This window comes from Salmo salar, chromosome ssa13, assembly GCF_905237065.1.
Source record: "Salmo salar chromosome ssa13, Ssal_v3.1, whole genome shotgun sequence".
Lineage (NCBI taxonomy): Eukaryota > Metazoa > Chordata > Actinopteri > Salmoniformes > Salmonidae > Salmo > Salmo salar.
In genome coordinates this window covers 14,418,525-14,436,209 of record NC_059454.1, presented here as the reverse complement: position 1 = coordinate 14,436,209, position 17,685 = coordinate 14,418,525, and the positions used below count along the sequence as shown (strand labels likewise).

The following is a 17,685-nucleotide window of genomic DNA, read 5'->3' as shown; positions in this document are numbered from 1 at the left end:
ACAAGTGAACCTCAGGAAAGCATACTCTACTGAGTTACCAAGGCAACACAAATGAACCTCAGGAAAGCATACTTTACTGAGTTACAGTACAACACAAGCAAACCTCAGGAAAGCATACTTTACTGAGTTACAGTACAACACAAGCGAACCTCAGGAAAGCATACTTTACTGAGTTACAGTACAACACAAGCGAACCTCAGGAAAGCATACTTTACTGAGTTACAGTACAACACAAGCGAACCTCAGGAAAGCATACTCTACTGAGTTACAGTACAACACAAGCGAACCTCAGGAAAGCATGCTCTACTGAGTTACCAGGACAACACAAGCGAACCTCAGGAAAGCATACTTTACTGAGTTACAGTACAACACAAATGAAGACAGAAGCACAAGGCAGTGAAGTGAACAAGTGCTCTAGTTTAGTTCTCTTACACTTACATCCAGCTCCTTGAGGACGGGGTGCTCCTCGATGCCGGGGAACATGACTCTCATGGTGTAGGTGCGGTACTCCAGGAAGGGGATCTTCACTCCGTCCATGTCATTAGTCAGCTCCTGGATGTCTGTCTGCAGCTCAGCGAATGCTATGTTGACAGAAGCATAAGATACAAAAATTGCCATTTTAATCCAATCCCAGAGAAGCACATGGTCAGGAAGAACACAGAAAGGTCATTTTGTGTGGTGGGGAGCACCTGACAGGATGTGGTTCGACAAAATGACCACAACTGCCTCACTCTATTGATCGGATTAAATTAAGTCTGATCATTTCACTGAATCAACAGTCAGTTACCTCGTCCAGGCGTGTTAGTGTCAAGTCAATACCATAAACTGCCACACTCCGGACTAAATCTGCCCGCTTCGAATCATTTTGAGCCGTGATTGTCTTGACAGCTGGCACAGTATAGGAATACATGGATAAATGCTCATAAGACTTGACTGCCCTCTATCGATTAATGGACAGCATATTTTGGTCATCCTCATACTGTACACCAGGGGTGGGTAATTCCAGTCCTCGAGGGCCTGATTGGTGTCACAGTTTTGCCCCAGCCACAGCTAACACACCTGACTCCAATAATCACCTAATCATGATCTTCAGTTTAGAATGCAATGTGATTAATCAGCTGTGTTTGCTAGGGATGGAGAAGAAGTGTGACACCAATCAGGCCCTGGAGGACTGGAGTTGGCCACTCCTGCTGTACACAGTCAGTTCTGTGGTTGCCTGGTTACCTTCTACTGAGTCAGCAGAGCATCTCAGAAAATATATCGTAAAGAATGTAGAGTGATTGACTTGTACTGTACCTACTATAAGAGCAACACGATAGCCTGTTCAGAGCAGGCCAATGCTGATAACACACTAATCTTCAAAAGGACACGCAGCTCTCTGATAAGAGCATATCAAAATACCCTGCCAGTCAATGTTTCAGCTCACTTCAATGAAGCAATCTTTGCTTGAGGAAAAAGCCATGAGCAGTGCTGGTGTCATTTCAGTGACAGAAATGTACGTGCAAAGAGCATTCAGATAAACATAGAACTGTTTTTAAATGGCCATTGTGAAAAGGATACTTTACCTTTATTTTTAATTAAGTCAAAATTCTTATTTACAATGATGGCCTGGCAAATAGGTTATGATAGGATAAGATATGAGATAAATAGGATATGATAGGATATGATAGGACAGGAGAGAAATAGGATATGTTAGGAGAGAAATAGGATATAATAGGAGGGAAATAGGATATGATCGGAGAGAAATAGGATAGGATATGATAGGAGGGAAATAGGATATGACAGGATAGGAGAGGACAGCAATAGGAGAAGGAGGAGGTCATAGTGACCGGTGCTCCTACCTTCTTTACACTCCAGGGCCACTCTGGACTCCAGGTTGTCCATCTGCAGCTGCAGGCGTTTCAGGGTGCGGTCAGCATCCCGGGTCTTCCTCTTGTAGGCGATGAGCACGGCGATGATGGCGATGAGAAGCACCCCTCCTCCCGCTCCGATCCCGATGATGGCCGGTAGGGTGAGTGTGCTGTCGGAGTAGATGTGCAGTGTTCCTGGGGAGTACTCCAAACCACCCACCACGATCTGGAGGAGAAACACATCCAACCTTTTATGCGAGTAAAGTGCATGTCGGATAAAAAATGTCATGACAGACCTGATGGAAACAGAACATTTTTCAGTAAACTTTCCAAATGTCGACAAAACAAAATACGCTAGATAAGGTGGGGTCTTTTTGTGTCTGTAAAATTAATTATGTGAGATATGTCAGTGGAAATGCTTTTGTGTGCAAATATTGATATAGTATCCATCATATCAAAGTAAACTTGTTGTGTGTTCCTCCCACTACGCATGCCGTTTATTAGGCTACAGATGAAATAAGTTACGATGAACTTCACAGGGTGGTGAAAGCGCACAGTGATGAGCTTGACGCTCCTTCCCAATAAATATTGAGGGTCTTATTCTGGTGACATGATCATCCATGCTCGTCTGCCGTTTGACAAATACAAATTATCTCGCTCTTTTATCCATAATCTCACCATGTAGGCTATGCGTGTGCTATAGCCAACAGCGCTCAATCTGCACCCTGCATACTGTTGGCTTGAGCACACCTGCCAAGACCAGAGCGGGCACACTCGCTATATAACACATTTTTTGGGGTGAGAAAACCATCAGTAGTCGAAAATGCGATTGAAATCCATTTTACTTATATTTCTTTTCTTTTCAGTACATAGGAATTTGTATGTGCACTACAGTCAATTTGATGGAGACATCATATTGTTTTTATGCAGATGTTTTTATATTCACGTGACAATCTGTCACCAATCGAATGGAAACCTAGCTACTGAGATGGAAAAATTGGGCTCTGCAATATGAAGGGTTTCATTACTACAGTGCCTTCAGAAAGTATTCATACCCCTTGACTTATTCCACATTCTGTTGTGTTACAGCCTGAATTCAAAATGGAAAACAACGCAAGGTGGAAAAAGTCAAGTGGTGTGAATGCTTTCTGAAGGCACACGGTATGTAGCTCAGACTCAGAGTTACAGTACATGTCCAAACTTTTTAGTTTTGGTTCTAACATCTCCTTTTTAAACTTCAGGCCAATTACAGATGACTTCCAACAGGTATGGCTAACGAGTTTCACCTTTACCGCCCCCATTCCCCTCCTGGCTGTGTGCTTTAATTATTGAGTGGTTTGGATGGAAGAGAACAGGGAGAATGCCACTCTGCTGTCTGTGTGTCTGTCCGTTACTGTGCTAGGTGTCAGGTCATTAGCACAGCTGGCTCAGCCTTCTCACTGTGCCGTGAGTCTCCATCTCTCCCTGCCCCTGGGAGGGAGATCACTCCACCTCACCCATCACCTCTCTCTCTCTCTCTCCCCCTCTCTTTCATCTCAGCTTTGATTTGTAAATGCTCCCTCCTCTCCACAGTTGACTCTATTGATCGGATTAAATTAAAGTCTGATCGTTTCACTGAATCAACAGTCAGTTACCTCGTCCAGGCGTGTTAGTGTCAAGTCAATACCATAAGATCAGGACCATGCCTTTGATACAAAAGGTAAACAAGCTGCCACACTCCAGGACTAAATCTACCTGCTTCTAACCATTCTGAGCTGTGGTTGTCTTGACAGCTGGCACTGTATAGGAATACATGGATAAATACTTATGACACTTGCAATAATCAGATTGGCCCTCTGCCAATTAAATCACCTGCTCTCGCCAACGGTTGTCTGGCCATAAAAATATTAAAAAGTGATTGCATTTCATCAATCCAAGATGATTATTTTTCACCTCTACTGCTCAAGCCCACAGCTGAAATCATTGTGCTCTGAGGCGTGTATGTAATAAAGAGAGTTAGTCCTGTTTGGCATTGATGATAATGCGCCAAAGCTGTGGAGTCAACAGATATTTCGATTACATGGGAAGTTGCTTGTATCAGCGGGCCGCCGTAATCATAATGCATGATGACCCTTTGACCTTTACATTTGGTGGATTAGCATTCAAGTAAAAAAAAAACCTGCCACACAGCTATTATAGAATTAATTATAGATGTAATTTCTAAGTCAGGCATGTTTCCAGATAGCACAGATAAAAGCGTTTTAACTACATGTCAAATATATTTAGAGAAATAACAAGACTGGATTATGGCCAGAGCAGTTTGGCTATGAAAGATATCTCACACGAAGCTATTGTTGACATAAAATACACAAACTCCTGTAAACGGTGGGCGGGACATCTGGTCTTACCACGACTCTCTGCTCCCCGGTCAGGTCTGGCGAATCACAGAGCAGCTGAGACTCCGAGACAGTTAACAGACAGGGCGTTTCACCAATCATCACGCTGTAGTTCAGCCGGGTGTTGCCCGGAGCAGGGGGAATCAAATTCTTGCCCTGTTTTCAGAAGAAACATGTTGTTCGTTTTCAAAAGAAACATTCTGTTGGACAATAATCACCTTTATCAGACAAAAGCACACACACAATAAAGTGTATGTGTCTTCAGAGTATTATCAATCCTGACTTGTAATTCCATCCTCAGCTCAGGGACTTTGTACATAGACGTGTAGGGAAAGGAAGTTGTCTCTGTACTGGTTCTGTCTCACATGACCTCTCTTGCTTCTCTAGAGCTTTATCCTCCTTCCTCTCAACAGACAAAAGTAACAGAAAATGAAACCAAACAAGGAATCTACTTACTTTGAGGATAATTGGAGAGCCGGGCTTGACCTCCATTATCCCAGAGTTCCCTAGTGTTTCGAAGGTGGGGTTTAGGTAGTAGGTGAAAGGTGTCCCGTTGAGGACGAGCAGCGCAGCCACATGATCCAGGATGAAGCCGTACTCGTCGGGGTGCAGGCCTGACTCTGGGGCCTGGTGCTTGGTGTAAATGATACCCGGGGCCAGACAGGTCATCACAGAGTCATTCACCACAGTGCACACCTGGACAGGAAGATAAAAGAGGGGGGTCAAAACAGGAACAAGTATGAGACAAACGTCTGTGTAAAACCACAATACTGACAATGTGTACAGTAACAAAAACTTACTGCGTAAGTCCTTGATGCTAGTTGCTATTATACAGGTTAACCATTTGTAATAGTCAGAGCGGTACAGTGTAAACATGGAATGTTTATATTGGGAACACTTACATTAGTAGTCTGTATTCCTGCATACTTGGCACGGACTTTGGGCTCCTGGATGGTGAGCAGGTTGGTACCTGTGACGGTGATCAAGGTGCTACCACTGAAACACAAGCAGAAACATGATGGTGGAGAGGTTAAGATGAGAGTTATTGCACACTGGTGACATGGGCAGAGAGACAACAAGGAAGGAATGAAATAAGAACTTCTGTGTAACAGAGCTGCTATGTTGCTGACTTTTAGTGTTTTAGTCTACAGCATGTTGTTTGTATGATTTATCTTACAGTACTGTTGAGATTCAGAAGAAGAGGGAGCCTACAGTCCCCTTAAGGGTCCCATGGATTAGGATGGGACATACATTAGATACATCATCCCCCATTCTGTCTATTGTGCTTTAGTGTCATGGTGAAATGGCTACAATGGGACAGTGTGGGCGTCTCGGTGCGGATTTGGGGCTCATGTTGTAATCTCAGAGTGTTCCTGAGGCATTACTGCCAGTAATGGATGGCTGGGCTGAGTTTCTCCTGAGGAATCTCCCAGGGCACTGGTCATGCGCTGAGAGGTTCCAGCCTGCAGCCTGTTGGCTGGGAGAGGAGGAGAGGAGAGGGAAGGAGAGGAGGGGAGGAGTGGGGAGTGGAGGGGAGGACGCTTGGCTGCAGCTGGTATCACCACTACTCACTTCACTATACTCCAGTTGGGCTCGATGCTGGAGATGGTAGGGTCCTCTGTGTAGATGTAGTGTGTGTCACTGCTGGTGACCTCAGCTTTGTCGATTAACAATTTGATTGACGCAGGCCCTGAGCCAGACAGGGACGACGGTGTCACACACACAATGTCCCTGTTGGTCCTCCTGTGGCCGGTTAGACAGAGGATGTGTCATATTGTGTCACAGAGTTCATTCACTGTCTGAAACAACACTCAAGAAAATGTCATGCTGTCACCCTGTTATGATGCTGTTTTAATTGAACTTAAAAATAGACAGGTAATGGGCAGACAGGGTGTGATAGAACAGATTACACTACTATACTACCACAGTCCATTCCTCCGAGGTGGGGTCAAGCTGACTGACTACTCACTTAACAAACAGGCACTCCTCCTGGGCGATGAACACAGTGACGGTGCTACCAGCGTCCAGATGATGGCCTGATATTGTCAGCCGGGTCCCCCCGGACACGGGGCCCTTCTCCGGGCGCACATGGTTGAAGCTGGGGGTCTGTGAGAGGGAGGAAACTCACTGTTTACACCCAGCAGCACACAAAACAATTATACATTTTTTTCTGAAAAGCTACTGTACAACAAAGCGATTCCCATTATATTTCTAGTAATTGCTGCTCACACACTGCACCCCAGCTGAGCATGTTTTAGTATGTATTTGTATTCAGCAGCACAGTGACATGAGTAAGACTCTCCTTTTTTCTGTAATTAGCTACATAGTTTCTCGGTGCACATGTATTCATTTGGCTGGGAGCATCTTGGCTTCTGCTGGAATTAAACTGCAAGACTCCTATTGATTGGTGGTTTAAGGGCAGTAGTCAAGCCCATTCATTTCAGTGAGCTGCTCTGTGCCCAGGCTGAGGAGATAATAGACCGACACCACATTCCTGTTTCACTGCTGCTTAATGCTCTGTCGGAATAGCTGGGTAATTACTGTATATCACATCGGCCACACTTTCTCTCACAACACTTTCCTCATCTCTGTATTGCAGCATAAGGCTAGGTAGTTCCCAGGGCTACATAGAACCACGACATTTGGTTTGTATCCCTCCGCCCCCGGGAGAGAACGGACAGACTTTCTGCACAGTCATCGGTCTAGGAAAAGATGGGGTCATGCGAGGTCATACGCACCACGAAGGAGTAAGTCTGGGAGGATTGGGTGCGGTACTCTGCACTGCACACCCCGATACACAGCTCCACCGGACCGCCTGGAGAGTGGGGCAGCAGCGCTTCGGCCATGTCACACACAATCCTGAGGAACACACACACACTCAGCTGTCAATCAACGGCTCACTGCTTATAATGTCTAACGTTCAAATTAAATACACTCTTAGAAGAAAAGGTGATATCTAGAACCTTAAATGGTTCTTCGGCTGTCCCCATATGAGAACCCTTTCAAGAACCGTTTTTGGTTCCAGGTAGAACCATTTTGGGTTCATGTAGAACCCTTTCTATAAAGCGTTCTACCTGGAACAAAAAAGGGTTGTCCTATGGGGACAGCCGAAGAACCCTTTTGGAACCCTGTTTTCTAATAGTGTAGAGTTAAGAAACATATGATAAAGTACAGCATCTTTCATCTACCTGAAAACCATTCAAGTGAAATCCTATTGACAAAGTCACCACACTCACCTCTCAGCGCTGATGTACTCGGAGGGCACAGGGTTACAGCGAACCCCAGCAACCTGAACGTGGGCGATCTCACGCACCTGCAGCCCAAGATTCTCGCCCTCAATCGTCACTCGCGTGCCCCCCTCTTTGGGCCCCGTCAGCGGGCGGATCTTTCCATGGAAACAGGGTCAAGATCAAGGAAAAGCAATCTCCCCGTGCTCACACACAGCAGAGTGCCTGGGTTCAGCGGCTCTAGGCCACAGACTTAAATGCAACCATACAGAAGTAGAAATATACAGTAGAGTTCTCTGTGCTCCAGCCTTACCTTGGTGATGCGGGGGTGGCTGCAGCGGACGTTGTGCCTGCCGTGGTACATCCAGTTCTGCTCCGGCATCTGGCAGTGCTGCCTCAGGAGACACTTCTTGTTGTCCAGGCACCAGCCACACTCAAACGCTGTGCTGGCCTTCAGACACAGGCCACAGCTGTCCCTCTGGGCCTCGCACTTATATAACAGGGCTGAGCGCAGACAAACAGACAGACAGACAGACAGACACAGGGACAGACAGACAAACAGGGAGGGTTAACACTGGGCAAAGATGGAGTCTGAGACAGAGAGGCGAGGTGCGCTGCACTGTGCTGTCTGTTTGTGCTGCATGGCTCACTCCCAGGTCCTGAGCTGTTAATCTCCCTCTATCTTTGGCTCAGCCTCGCACACTGCTCCTATGCACCACCTCAGATGTAAAGGTGAAGACGGTACACAGAGTAATTGACCAGTTCAGTGGGAGAACATAAAATACTGTGCTGCTAGCCACATGGCTAGCTATCTCCTCTCAGCTCATCTTCGCGCAGGGCCAATCGCACAGCGGAGAGATTCTATCTACAGTATGACTGTGGAGAGCTACGGGTCTCTTTCACAGTGGCCTGATCAAACCAGTGAGATAAAACCCTTTTAAGAAAAGTATTGACAACCCCTGTTTGTCCCTGACTTTTATACAAGGTGTCTTGATACAAAACATGGGGCTGTACATTTAGTTCTGTGACTTTATCGCCCACAAAAAAAGTTTGTACATTTTACAGTTTTGAAGACTAAGAAAATAACTGCAAAGGCTTAATCCACATTTGCGACTGAATTATACCACTGAATAAGATTTACTGTGGTAGCCAGAGCCCCCAGCACTGTACATGAAGTGGACTCAACACTCAAATAACACTAGAGGGTTCAGCGAGGTATGACAACATATTTGACCCGTCCAAAGCCTCAGGCAGCACACCGGTGGGGCTGTTGTTTCCCTGTTGTGTGCCAGTTCTGTCAGTCTTGGATTTTTCATTGACACTATTTAGCTGCAACACTATTATGACGAATGTATGATTCTGAATATGATAAAACAACATACCTTTCATGGTGGGAGGCTTGTCGATGAAGAAGTCTCCATCCCAGACGATAGAGAAGTCAACAGGCAGGTCTCCCGTCTCGTCTCCATCATACCAGTACTGGAGGTGGAAACACACATAACACCATGATTCAATCATCATACCAGTACTGGAGGTGGAAACACACATAACACCATGATTCAATCATCATACCAGTACTGGAGGTGGAAACACACATAACACCATGATTCAATCATCATACCAGTACTGGAGGTGGAAACACACATAACACCATGATTCAATCATCATACCAGTACTGGAGGTGGAAACACACATAACACCATGATTCAATCATCATACCAGTACTGGAGGTGGAAACACACATAACACCATGATTCAATCATCATACCAGTACTGGAGGTGGAAACACACATAACACCATGATTCAATCATCATACCAGTACTGGAGGTGGAAACACACATAACACCATGATTCAATCATCATACCAGTACTGGAGGTGGAAACACACATAACACCATGATTCAATCATCATACCAGTACTGGAGGTGCATAAAGCCCAACATCATTCGGAGTTTGACCAGCCTTCATAGGGACCTATTAATAAAGACTAACTGTGGTTTATGACCTGGCTCATCAGTACAAACTGAGTTAAGCATGGCTGCTGGCACAGTGCAGTGGAAACCATAATGCTATAATATACACTACACTGTACAATGAAAAACATTTCATCTCTGTGTTACAACCCATTAGCCCAGCCTAGCCACTAGATTCCATAGCTGTGAGTGAGGTCAGGGACACATTGTGGCTTCTTTTTTAAACAGACCAGGCTTTGAGTTAATCTGGCTCTTTGCACACACAGAGACAGAGAGACAGAGAGAGAGAGAGAGAGAGAGAGAGAAAGAGAGAAAGAGAGAAAGAGAGAAGAGAGAGAAGAGAGAGAGGAGAGAAGAGAGAGGAGAAAAAGGAGAGGAGAGAGAGAAGAGAGAGAGAAGAAAGAAGAGAGAGAGGAGAGGAGAGAGAGAGAAGAGAGAGAAGAGAGAGAGAAGAGAGAGGAACGAGAGAGAGGAGAGAGGAGAGAGAGAGAGAGAGAGAGAGAGAGAGAGAAAAGAGAGAGGAGAGGAGAGAGAGAAGAGAGTGAGTGAGTGAGTGAGTGAGTGAGTGAGTGAGTGAGTGAGTGAGTGAGTGAGTGAGTGAGTGAGTGAGTGAGTGAGTGAGTGAGTGAGTGAGTGAGTGAGTGAGTGAGTGAGAGAGAGAGAGAGAGAGAGAGAGAGAGAGAGAGAGTTGCTGCAGCTACTATGTGTCTGTCAGGTGAAAGAGGGGTGGTGGTTTTTACTGCCCGTGTTTTAATTAGCAGCAACACTCAGAGCACTTAGCCAGCAGCAACCCTGAGAGAATATCGCTGATCAGCCACATCGATCCACGGCCAGAACACTTATGAGTGTTCATAAGGAGGCGATGGAAGAATGAGGGCAGACTAACAGCAAGAGAGGGCCCTGAATTTAGCATTAAAATGAAAACTTATTCCAGACCATATTAAATCATCTCTCAGTAGATTCAGAGAGAGAGAGCAGCTCCAGTTTGACACCCAAGATGGAAATACGGTTGCACCTGAAGGTTCCTGTTGAACCGTTAAGTCTTAATGGAAGCATCATATGTGACAAATTGTTATCCATCCATAGCTAACCTTTATCCATCCATAGCTAACCTTTATCCATCCATACCTCACCTTTATCCATCCATACCTCACCTTTATCCATCCATACCCTCACCTTTATCCATCCATAGCTAACCTTTATCCATCCATACCCTCACCTTTATCCATCCATAGCTAACCTTTATCCATCCATACCTCACCTTTATCCATCCATACCTCACCTTTATCCATCCATACCTCACCTTTATCCATCCATACCTCACCCTTATCCATCCATACCTCACCCTTATCCATCCATACATAACCTTTATCCATCCATACATAACCTTTATCCATCCATACCTCACCTTTATCCATCCATACCTCACCTTTATCCATCCATACCTCACCTTTATCCATCCATACCTCACCTTTATCCATCCATACCTTTATCCATCCATACCGTACCTTTATCCATCCATACCTCACCTTTATCCATCCATACCTCACCTTTATCCATCCATACCTAACTAGGGCTGGGCAATATGGCCAAAATATATCGCGGTAAGTTTCACATTTTTGACGGTATTTGACTGTATTTTATATTTTTTTACAATAAAAGTTGTACATTTACTTTATGAGTAGTGCGTGACCCTAGGGTGGCAACACATACATTCTACATGATGTCAATGGGTCTTTCTCCATTCTGTGTGTTTTATACCGTTCAGTTCAAATTCAACCCCCCCAAAAATCTGCATTTTCATACATTTCTGCATTTCCTGCACTCATTTGAGATCATTTCTAAACTGCCACGTAGGGCTGCACGATATGGGCAAACAATCTAGGACTTATTTTTTACCAAATGTTGCAACAGTGATTTGACTTGTGATTTAGAGAAAAACACTTGGGTGAACAGTTGGAATGATAATGATTATTCTAATTCTATAGTTAGAATATAATAGCGGACACTTTCAATACAGTGTTGTTTGACATGACAACGAATGAGATGCCAGGGAGGAGTTATTGTGACAGGGTAGGAACCAAAGTGTTTCCTAGGGGATTCTATAACCTTTGGCTACATTGAAGGTTTTCTCTTTGCTACTTCATGTAGCTAACATATTCATGCTTCACGTATTCCTCTTTGATTTAGAAGTATCACGAGTGTCGTAGGGTAAAGACCAAGACGCAGCGGGAAAATGTACACTCATCTTTTTTTTATTAGGTGAAGAAGGAAAACCCAAAACAAACATGTATACGAAAACACAACGACGAATAACAGGCCGGTAAGGCACAAAGCTATACACAGCACAATCTCCCACAAAATCCCATAACAAACACACCCCTAATTATAGGACCCTCAATCAGAGGCAACGATAGACAGCTGCCTCCAACTGAAGGCCCCAACACCAATTAACTAAACATAGAACTACAATAGACTAGACAGAATATAGAAATACACTAACATAGAACATAGACTAACAAACCCCGAACCACATAAACCAAACACCCTTCTACCTAAATACATACCCCAAACCACATGAAACAAACACCCCCTGCCACGTCCTGACCAAACTATAATAACAAATAACCCCTATACTGGTCAGGACGTGACAAGAAGATACTGTTGCACAAACAACAAGCTGATTTAGGTCTACACCATCACTGGTATTATCAGGCTGTATAGCTAGTTACGTTTGCTCTGACTCAGTACATTTATTAACTAGCTAGGCAGCTAACTAGCGATTAGCATTAGTGGCTAACACGATTTAGGCCCAACTTGCTAAAAAAATATAAACTAGCCATTTGCAGATGTAAGAAACTATAGAACGCTAGTGGATTTATATTAAGAACCAAAGTGAAAACAGCATTGTTGTCATCAATATTGTAGCTTGTGCTGCATTGACCTTGCAGACTGAACGCAAGTGTCTCGTGGTCAAGCAACAACAAATGCGGGGGGCTAGGTCTGTGTGGAAAGTGGCATGGAGAGATAAAGTGGAGAGACAGGACTCAAGTAGCGAAGTAAACTATAAAAATAGATGTTACACATGGAATATCACATTTAACAAATCAAACATTCAAATACCGTCATAGAAAGTAAAGTAAAAACCCAAACCGGTCGATACATCAATACCAGTATATTGTAAAATACGGTATACCTCCCAGCCCAATACCTAACCTTTATCCACCCATACCTCACCTTTATCCACCCATACCTCACCTTTATCCATCCATACCTCACCTTTATCCAGCCATACCTCACCTTTATCCATCCATACCTCACCTTTATCCATCCATACCTCACCTTTATCCATCCATACCTCACCTAAATATATCAGAGATGAGTAAACAACCAGCACCTTCTAATTCCTCATCAGTCGAGGGACATCGGCTGTGTTGTGTGTGAGTGTGTGTGCGCACATGCCTGTGTGTCTGTGTGCACACGCGTGCATGTGTGTGGGCATGCGTGTGTTAGTGAGTGTGAAAGTTTAAATCTTTGTGCAGCTGTCCTGGGAAATATCTGGGAGCAAGTCAAGCAGGGAATGCACCAGTGTGGGTGCTGAAAGGCTGAACTGAACCTGTTCACACCAGGCTCCAAATGTCCTTACAGCTATATAGGGTCCAGTTGGTTCTGGGGTTACATATCTATAAGGTCCAGTTGGTTCTGGGGTTACATATCTATATGGTCCAGTTGGTACTGGGGTTACATCTCTATAGGGTCAAGTTGGTTCTGGGGTTACATCTCTATATGGTCCAGTTGGTTCTGGGCTTACATCTCTAAAGGGCCCAGTTGGTACTGGGGTTACATCTCTATAGGGTCCAGTTGGTTCTGGGGTTACATCTCTATAGGGTCCAGTTGGTTCTGGGGTTAAATCTCTATAGGGCCCAGTTGGTTCTGGGGTTACATCTCTATAGGGCCCAGTTGGTACTGAGGTTACATCTCTATAGGATCCAGTTGGTTCTGGGGTTACATCTCTATAGGGCCCAGTTGGTACTGGGGTTACATCTCTATAGGGTCCAGTTGGTTCTGGGGTTAAATCTCTATAGGGCCCAGTTGGTTCTGGGGTTACATCTCTATAGGGCCCAGTTGGTACTGAGGTTACATCTCTATAGGATCCAGTTGGTTCTGGGGTTACATCTCTATAGGGCCCAGTTGGTACTGGGGTTACGTCTCTATAGGGCCCAGTTGGTACTGGGGTTACATCTCTATAGGGCCCAGTTGGAACTGGGGTTACATCTCTATAGGGCCCAGTTGGTTCTGGGGTTACATCTCTATAGGGCCCCGTTGGAACAGGGGTTACATCTCTATAGGGCCCAGTTGGTTCTGGGGTTACATCTCTATAGGGCCCAGTTGGTACTGGGGTTACATTTTACATTTACATTTTAGTCATTTAGCAGACGCTACATCTCTATATGGTCCAGTTGGTACTGGGGTTACATATCTATAGGGTCCAGTTGGTTCTGGGGTTACATCTCTATATGGTCCAGTTGCTACTGGGGTTACATCTCTATAGGGCCCAGTTGGTTCTGGGGTTACATCTCTATAGGGCCCAGTTGGTACTGGGGTTACATCTCTATATGGTCCAGTTGGTACTGGGGTTACATCTCTATAGGGTCAAGTTGGTACTGGGGTTACATCTCTATAGGGCCCAGTTGGTACTGGGTTTACATCTCTATATGGTCCAGTTGGTACTGGGGTTACATCTCTATAGGGCCCAGTTGGTTCTGGGGTTACATCTCTATAGGGCCCAGTTGGTTCTGGGGTTACATCTCTAAAGGGCCCAGTTGGTACTGGGGTTACATCTCTATAGGGTCCAGTTGGTACTGAGGTTACATCTCTATAGGATCCAGTTGGTTCTGGGGTTACATCTCTATAGGGACCAGTTGGTACTGGGGTTAAGTCTCTATAGGGCCCAGTTGGTACTGGGGTTACATCTCTATAGGGCCCAGTTGGAACTGGGGTTACATCTCTATAAGGCCCAGTTGGTACTGGGGTTACATCTCTATAAGGCCCAGTTGGTTCTGGGGTTACATCTCTATAGGGCCCAGTTGGAACTGGGGTTACATCTCTATAGGGTCCAGTTGGTTCTAGGGTTACATCTCTATAGGGCCCAATTGGTTCTGGGGTTACATCGCTACAGGGCCCAATTGGTTCTGGGGTTACATCTCTATAGGGCCCAATTGGTTCTGGGGTTACATCGCTACAGGGCCCAATTGGTTCTGGGGTTACATCTCTATAGAGTCCAGCTGGTACTGGGGTTACATCTCTATAGGGCCCAGTTGGTTCTGGGGTTACATCTCTATAGGGTCCAGTTGGTTCTGGGGGCACTAGTCCAGGTAGCTTAGTGGTTAGAGCATTGGACTAGTAACCGAAAAGTTGCAAGATCAAATCCCTGAGCTGACAACGTAAAAATTCTGTCGTTCTGCCCCTGAACGAGGCAGTTAACCCACTGTTCCTAGGCCGTCATTGAAAATAAGAATTTGTTCTCAACTGACTTGCGTAGTTAAATAAAGGTTAAATAAATAATTGAGGTAAAATATGGATCAGCAGGGGGAATTAACTTCCCCCAATCATATTGCTTGACTGTGTCACACTACAAAAACTAAACTCAACTTGAGACCATCCTCACTTCTATCCATCAAACAGACATATAAACTACAGTTAACCTTTTGCGATCTTGTTTTTCAGCCATTAATCGGAAATGCCTTATTTAATAACAGCATTTTGTGAAATGGTTTTAGAAGGCCAGCGATGTTCTTCAGAGTCCAATGAGGTGTTACATTTGTTCAATAGGTAAACCAAATCCGGTAGGTGAGTTAATGGCAGTATTCAAAGCCTTGTCGGGTTCAGAAACACACAGTATACAGGTTGTTGTCATGCCCTCTTCCCAAGGCCCTGATAATGAAATCAACAGGAGAGCCATACAGTGTATTTTTGGAGGTAATATAATGTACAGTATTTCTGGAGGTAACATCATGTATTTCTGGAGGTAACATCATGTATTTCTGGAGGTAGTATATTGTATTTCTGGAGGTAGTATATTGTATCACTGGAGGTTGCATAATGTATTTCTGGAGGTAAGATAATGTATTTTTGGAGGTAGTATAATGTATTTCTGGAGGTAACATAATGCATTTCTGGAAGTAACAATGTATTTCTGGAGGTAGTATAATGTATTTCTGGAGGTAACATAATGTATTTCTGGAGGTAGTATAATGTATTTCTGGAGGTAACATAATGTATTTCTGGAGGTAGCATAATGTATTTCTGGAGGTAGTATATTGTATTTCTGGAGGTAGTATATTGTATTACTGGAGGTTGTATAATGTATTTCTGGAGGTAACATAATGTATTTTTGGAGGTAGTATAATGTATTTCTGGAGGTAACATAATGTATTTCTAGAGGTAGTATAATGTATTTCTGGAGGTAACATAATGTATTTCTGGAGGTAGCATAATGTATTTCTGGAGGTAGTATAATGTATTTCTGGAGGTAACATAATGTATTTTTGGAGGTAGTATAATGTATTTCTGGAGGTAACATAATGCACTTCTGGAAGTAACAATGTATTTCTGGAGGTAACAAAGTATTTCTGGAAGTACTAATGTATTACTGGAGGTAACAATGTATTTCTGGAGGTAACATAATGTATTTTTGGAGGTAGTATAATGTATTTCTGGAGGTAACATAATGTATTTATGGAAGTAACAATGTATTTCTGGAGGTAACAAAGTATTTCTGGAAGTACTAATGTATTACTGGAGGTAACAATGTATTTCTGGAGGTAACATAATGTATTTTTGGAGGTAACAATGTATTTCTGGAGGTAACAATGTATTTCTGGAGATAACAATGTATTTCTGGAGGTAACATAATGTATTTTTGGAGGTAGTATAATGTATTTCTGGAGGGAACATAATGTATTTCTGGAAGTAACAATGTATTTCTGGAGGTAGTATAATGTATTTCTGGAGGTAACATAATGTATTTCTGGAGGTAGTATAATGTATTTCTGCAGGTAGTATAATGTATTTCTCGAGGTAACATAATGTATTTTTGGAGGTAACATAATGCACTTCTGGAAGAAACAATGTATTTCTGGAGGTAACAAAGTATTTCTGGATGTAGTAATGTATTACTGGAGGTAACAATGTATTTCTGGAGGAAACAATGTATTTTTGGAGGTAGTATAATGTATTTCTGGAGATAACATAATGTATTTTTGGAGGTAGTATAATGTATTTCTGGAGGTAGTATAATGTATTTCTGGAGGTAACAATGTATTTTTAGAGGTAGTATAATGTATTTCTGGAGGTAACATAATGCACTTCTGGAAGTAACAATGTATTTCTGGAGGTAACAATGTATTTCTGGAAGTAACAATGTATTTCTGGAGGTAACAAAGTATTTCTGGAAGTACTAATGTATTACTGGAGGTAACAATGTATTTCTGGAGGTAACATAATGTATTTTAGAGGTAACAATGTATTTCTGGAGGTAACATAATGTATTTTTGGAGGTAGTATAATGTATTTCTGGAGGTAACATAACGTACTTCTGGAAGTAACAACGTATTTCTGGAGGTAACATAATGTATTTCTGGAAGTAACAATGTATTTCTGGAGGTAACATAAAGCATTTCTGGAAGTATTAATGTATTACTGGAGGTAACATAATGCACTTCTGGAAGTAACAACATATTTCTGGAGGTAACATAGTGTATTTCTGGAAGTAACAATGTATTTCTGGAGGTAACATAAAGCATTTCTGGAAGTATTAATGTATTACTGGAGGTAACATAATGCACTTCTGGAAGTAACAACATATTTCTGGAGGTAACATAGTGTATTTCTGGAAGTAACAATGTATTTCTGCAGGTAATATAATGTATTTTCTAGCCTTCTTCTTTTTCAAGTGAAAGGCAGGCAGCTTTGAGGAGATTAGTGGTTGTGTGTAAACGGGGGGAAGCTTTTGTGTTGGGCCATACAATGCAGCTTATCTCTGCCAGTCGTGAATTGATTTTCCTCAGGCCATGGTTCCACTGGGTCTGAAACTAGCAAGTGGAGACAAACTGGCCTGGTTCTGTCAGACAGCTCTCTGGGCTGCCGGCGAGGCAAGGCGAGGCAGTGAGGTAATCTTACTTTTAAAAAAACAAACCCATCACTGGATAGAAAAAAACCATTTGAAACTAGCGCTACCCTTTAAGACTTATCCTTAGC

At 43.5% G+C, this 17,685-nt stretch overlaps 1 protein-coding gene across 4 annotated transcripts in view; it reads right to left on the bottom strand.

Moving 5' to 3' along the window:
* Positions 1-17,685, bottom strand: part of LOC106566493 (plexin A3-like) — a 165,249-nt gene that overhangs the window by 26,834 nt on the left and 120,730 nt on the right. For 2 of the 4 annotated variants that reach the window (XM_014134573.2, XM_014134572.2), the window contains exons 11-21: positions 8,835-8,931; positions 7,766-7,956; positions 7,462-7,610; positions 6,964-7,084; positions 6,195-6,331; positions 5,798-5,968; positions 5,128-5,221; positions 4,682-4,921; positions 4,238-4,381; positions 1,842-2,076; positions 433-581 (exon numbers count right to left, since the gene is read on the bottom strand). In XM_014134573.2, the coding sequence (XP_013990048.2) occupies positions 433-581; positions 1,842-2,076; positions 4,238-4,381; positions 4,682-4,921; positions 5,128-5,221; positions 5,798-5,968; positions 6,195-6,331; positions 6,964-7,084; positions 7,462-7,610; positions 7,766-7,956; positions 8,835-8,931 (1,728 nt within the window). The other 2 variants (XM_014134574.2, XM_045692973.1) reach the window with 2 other exon arrangements.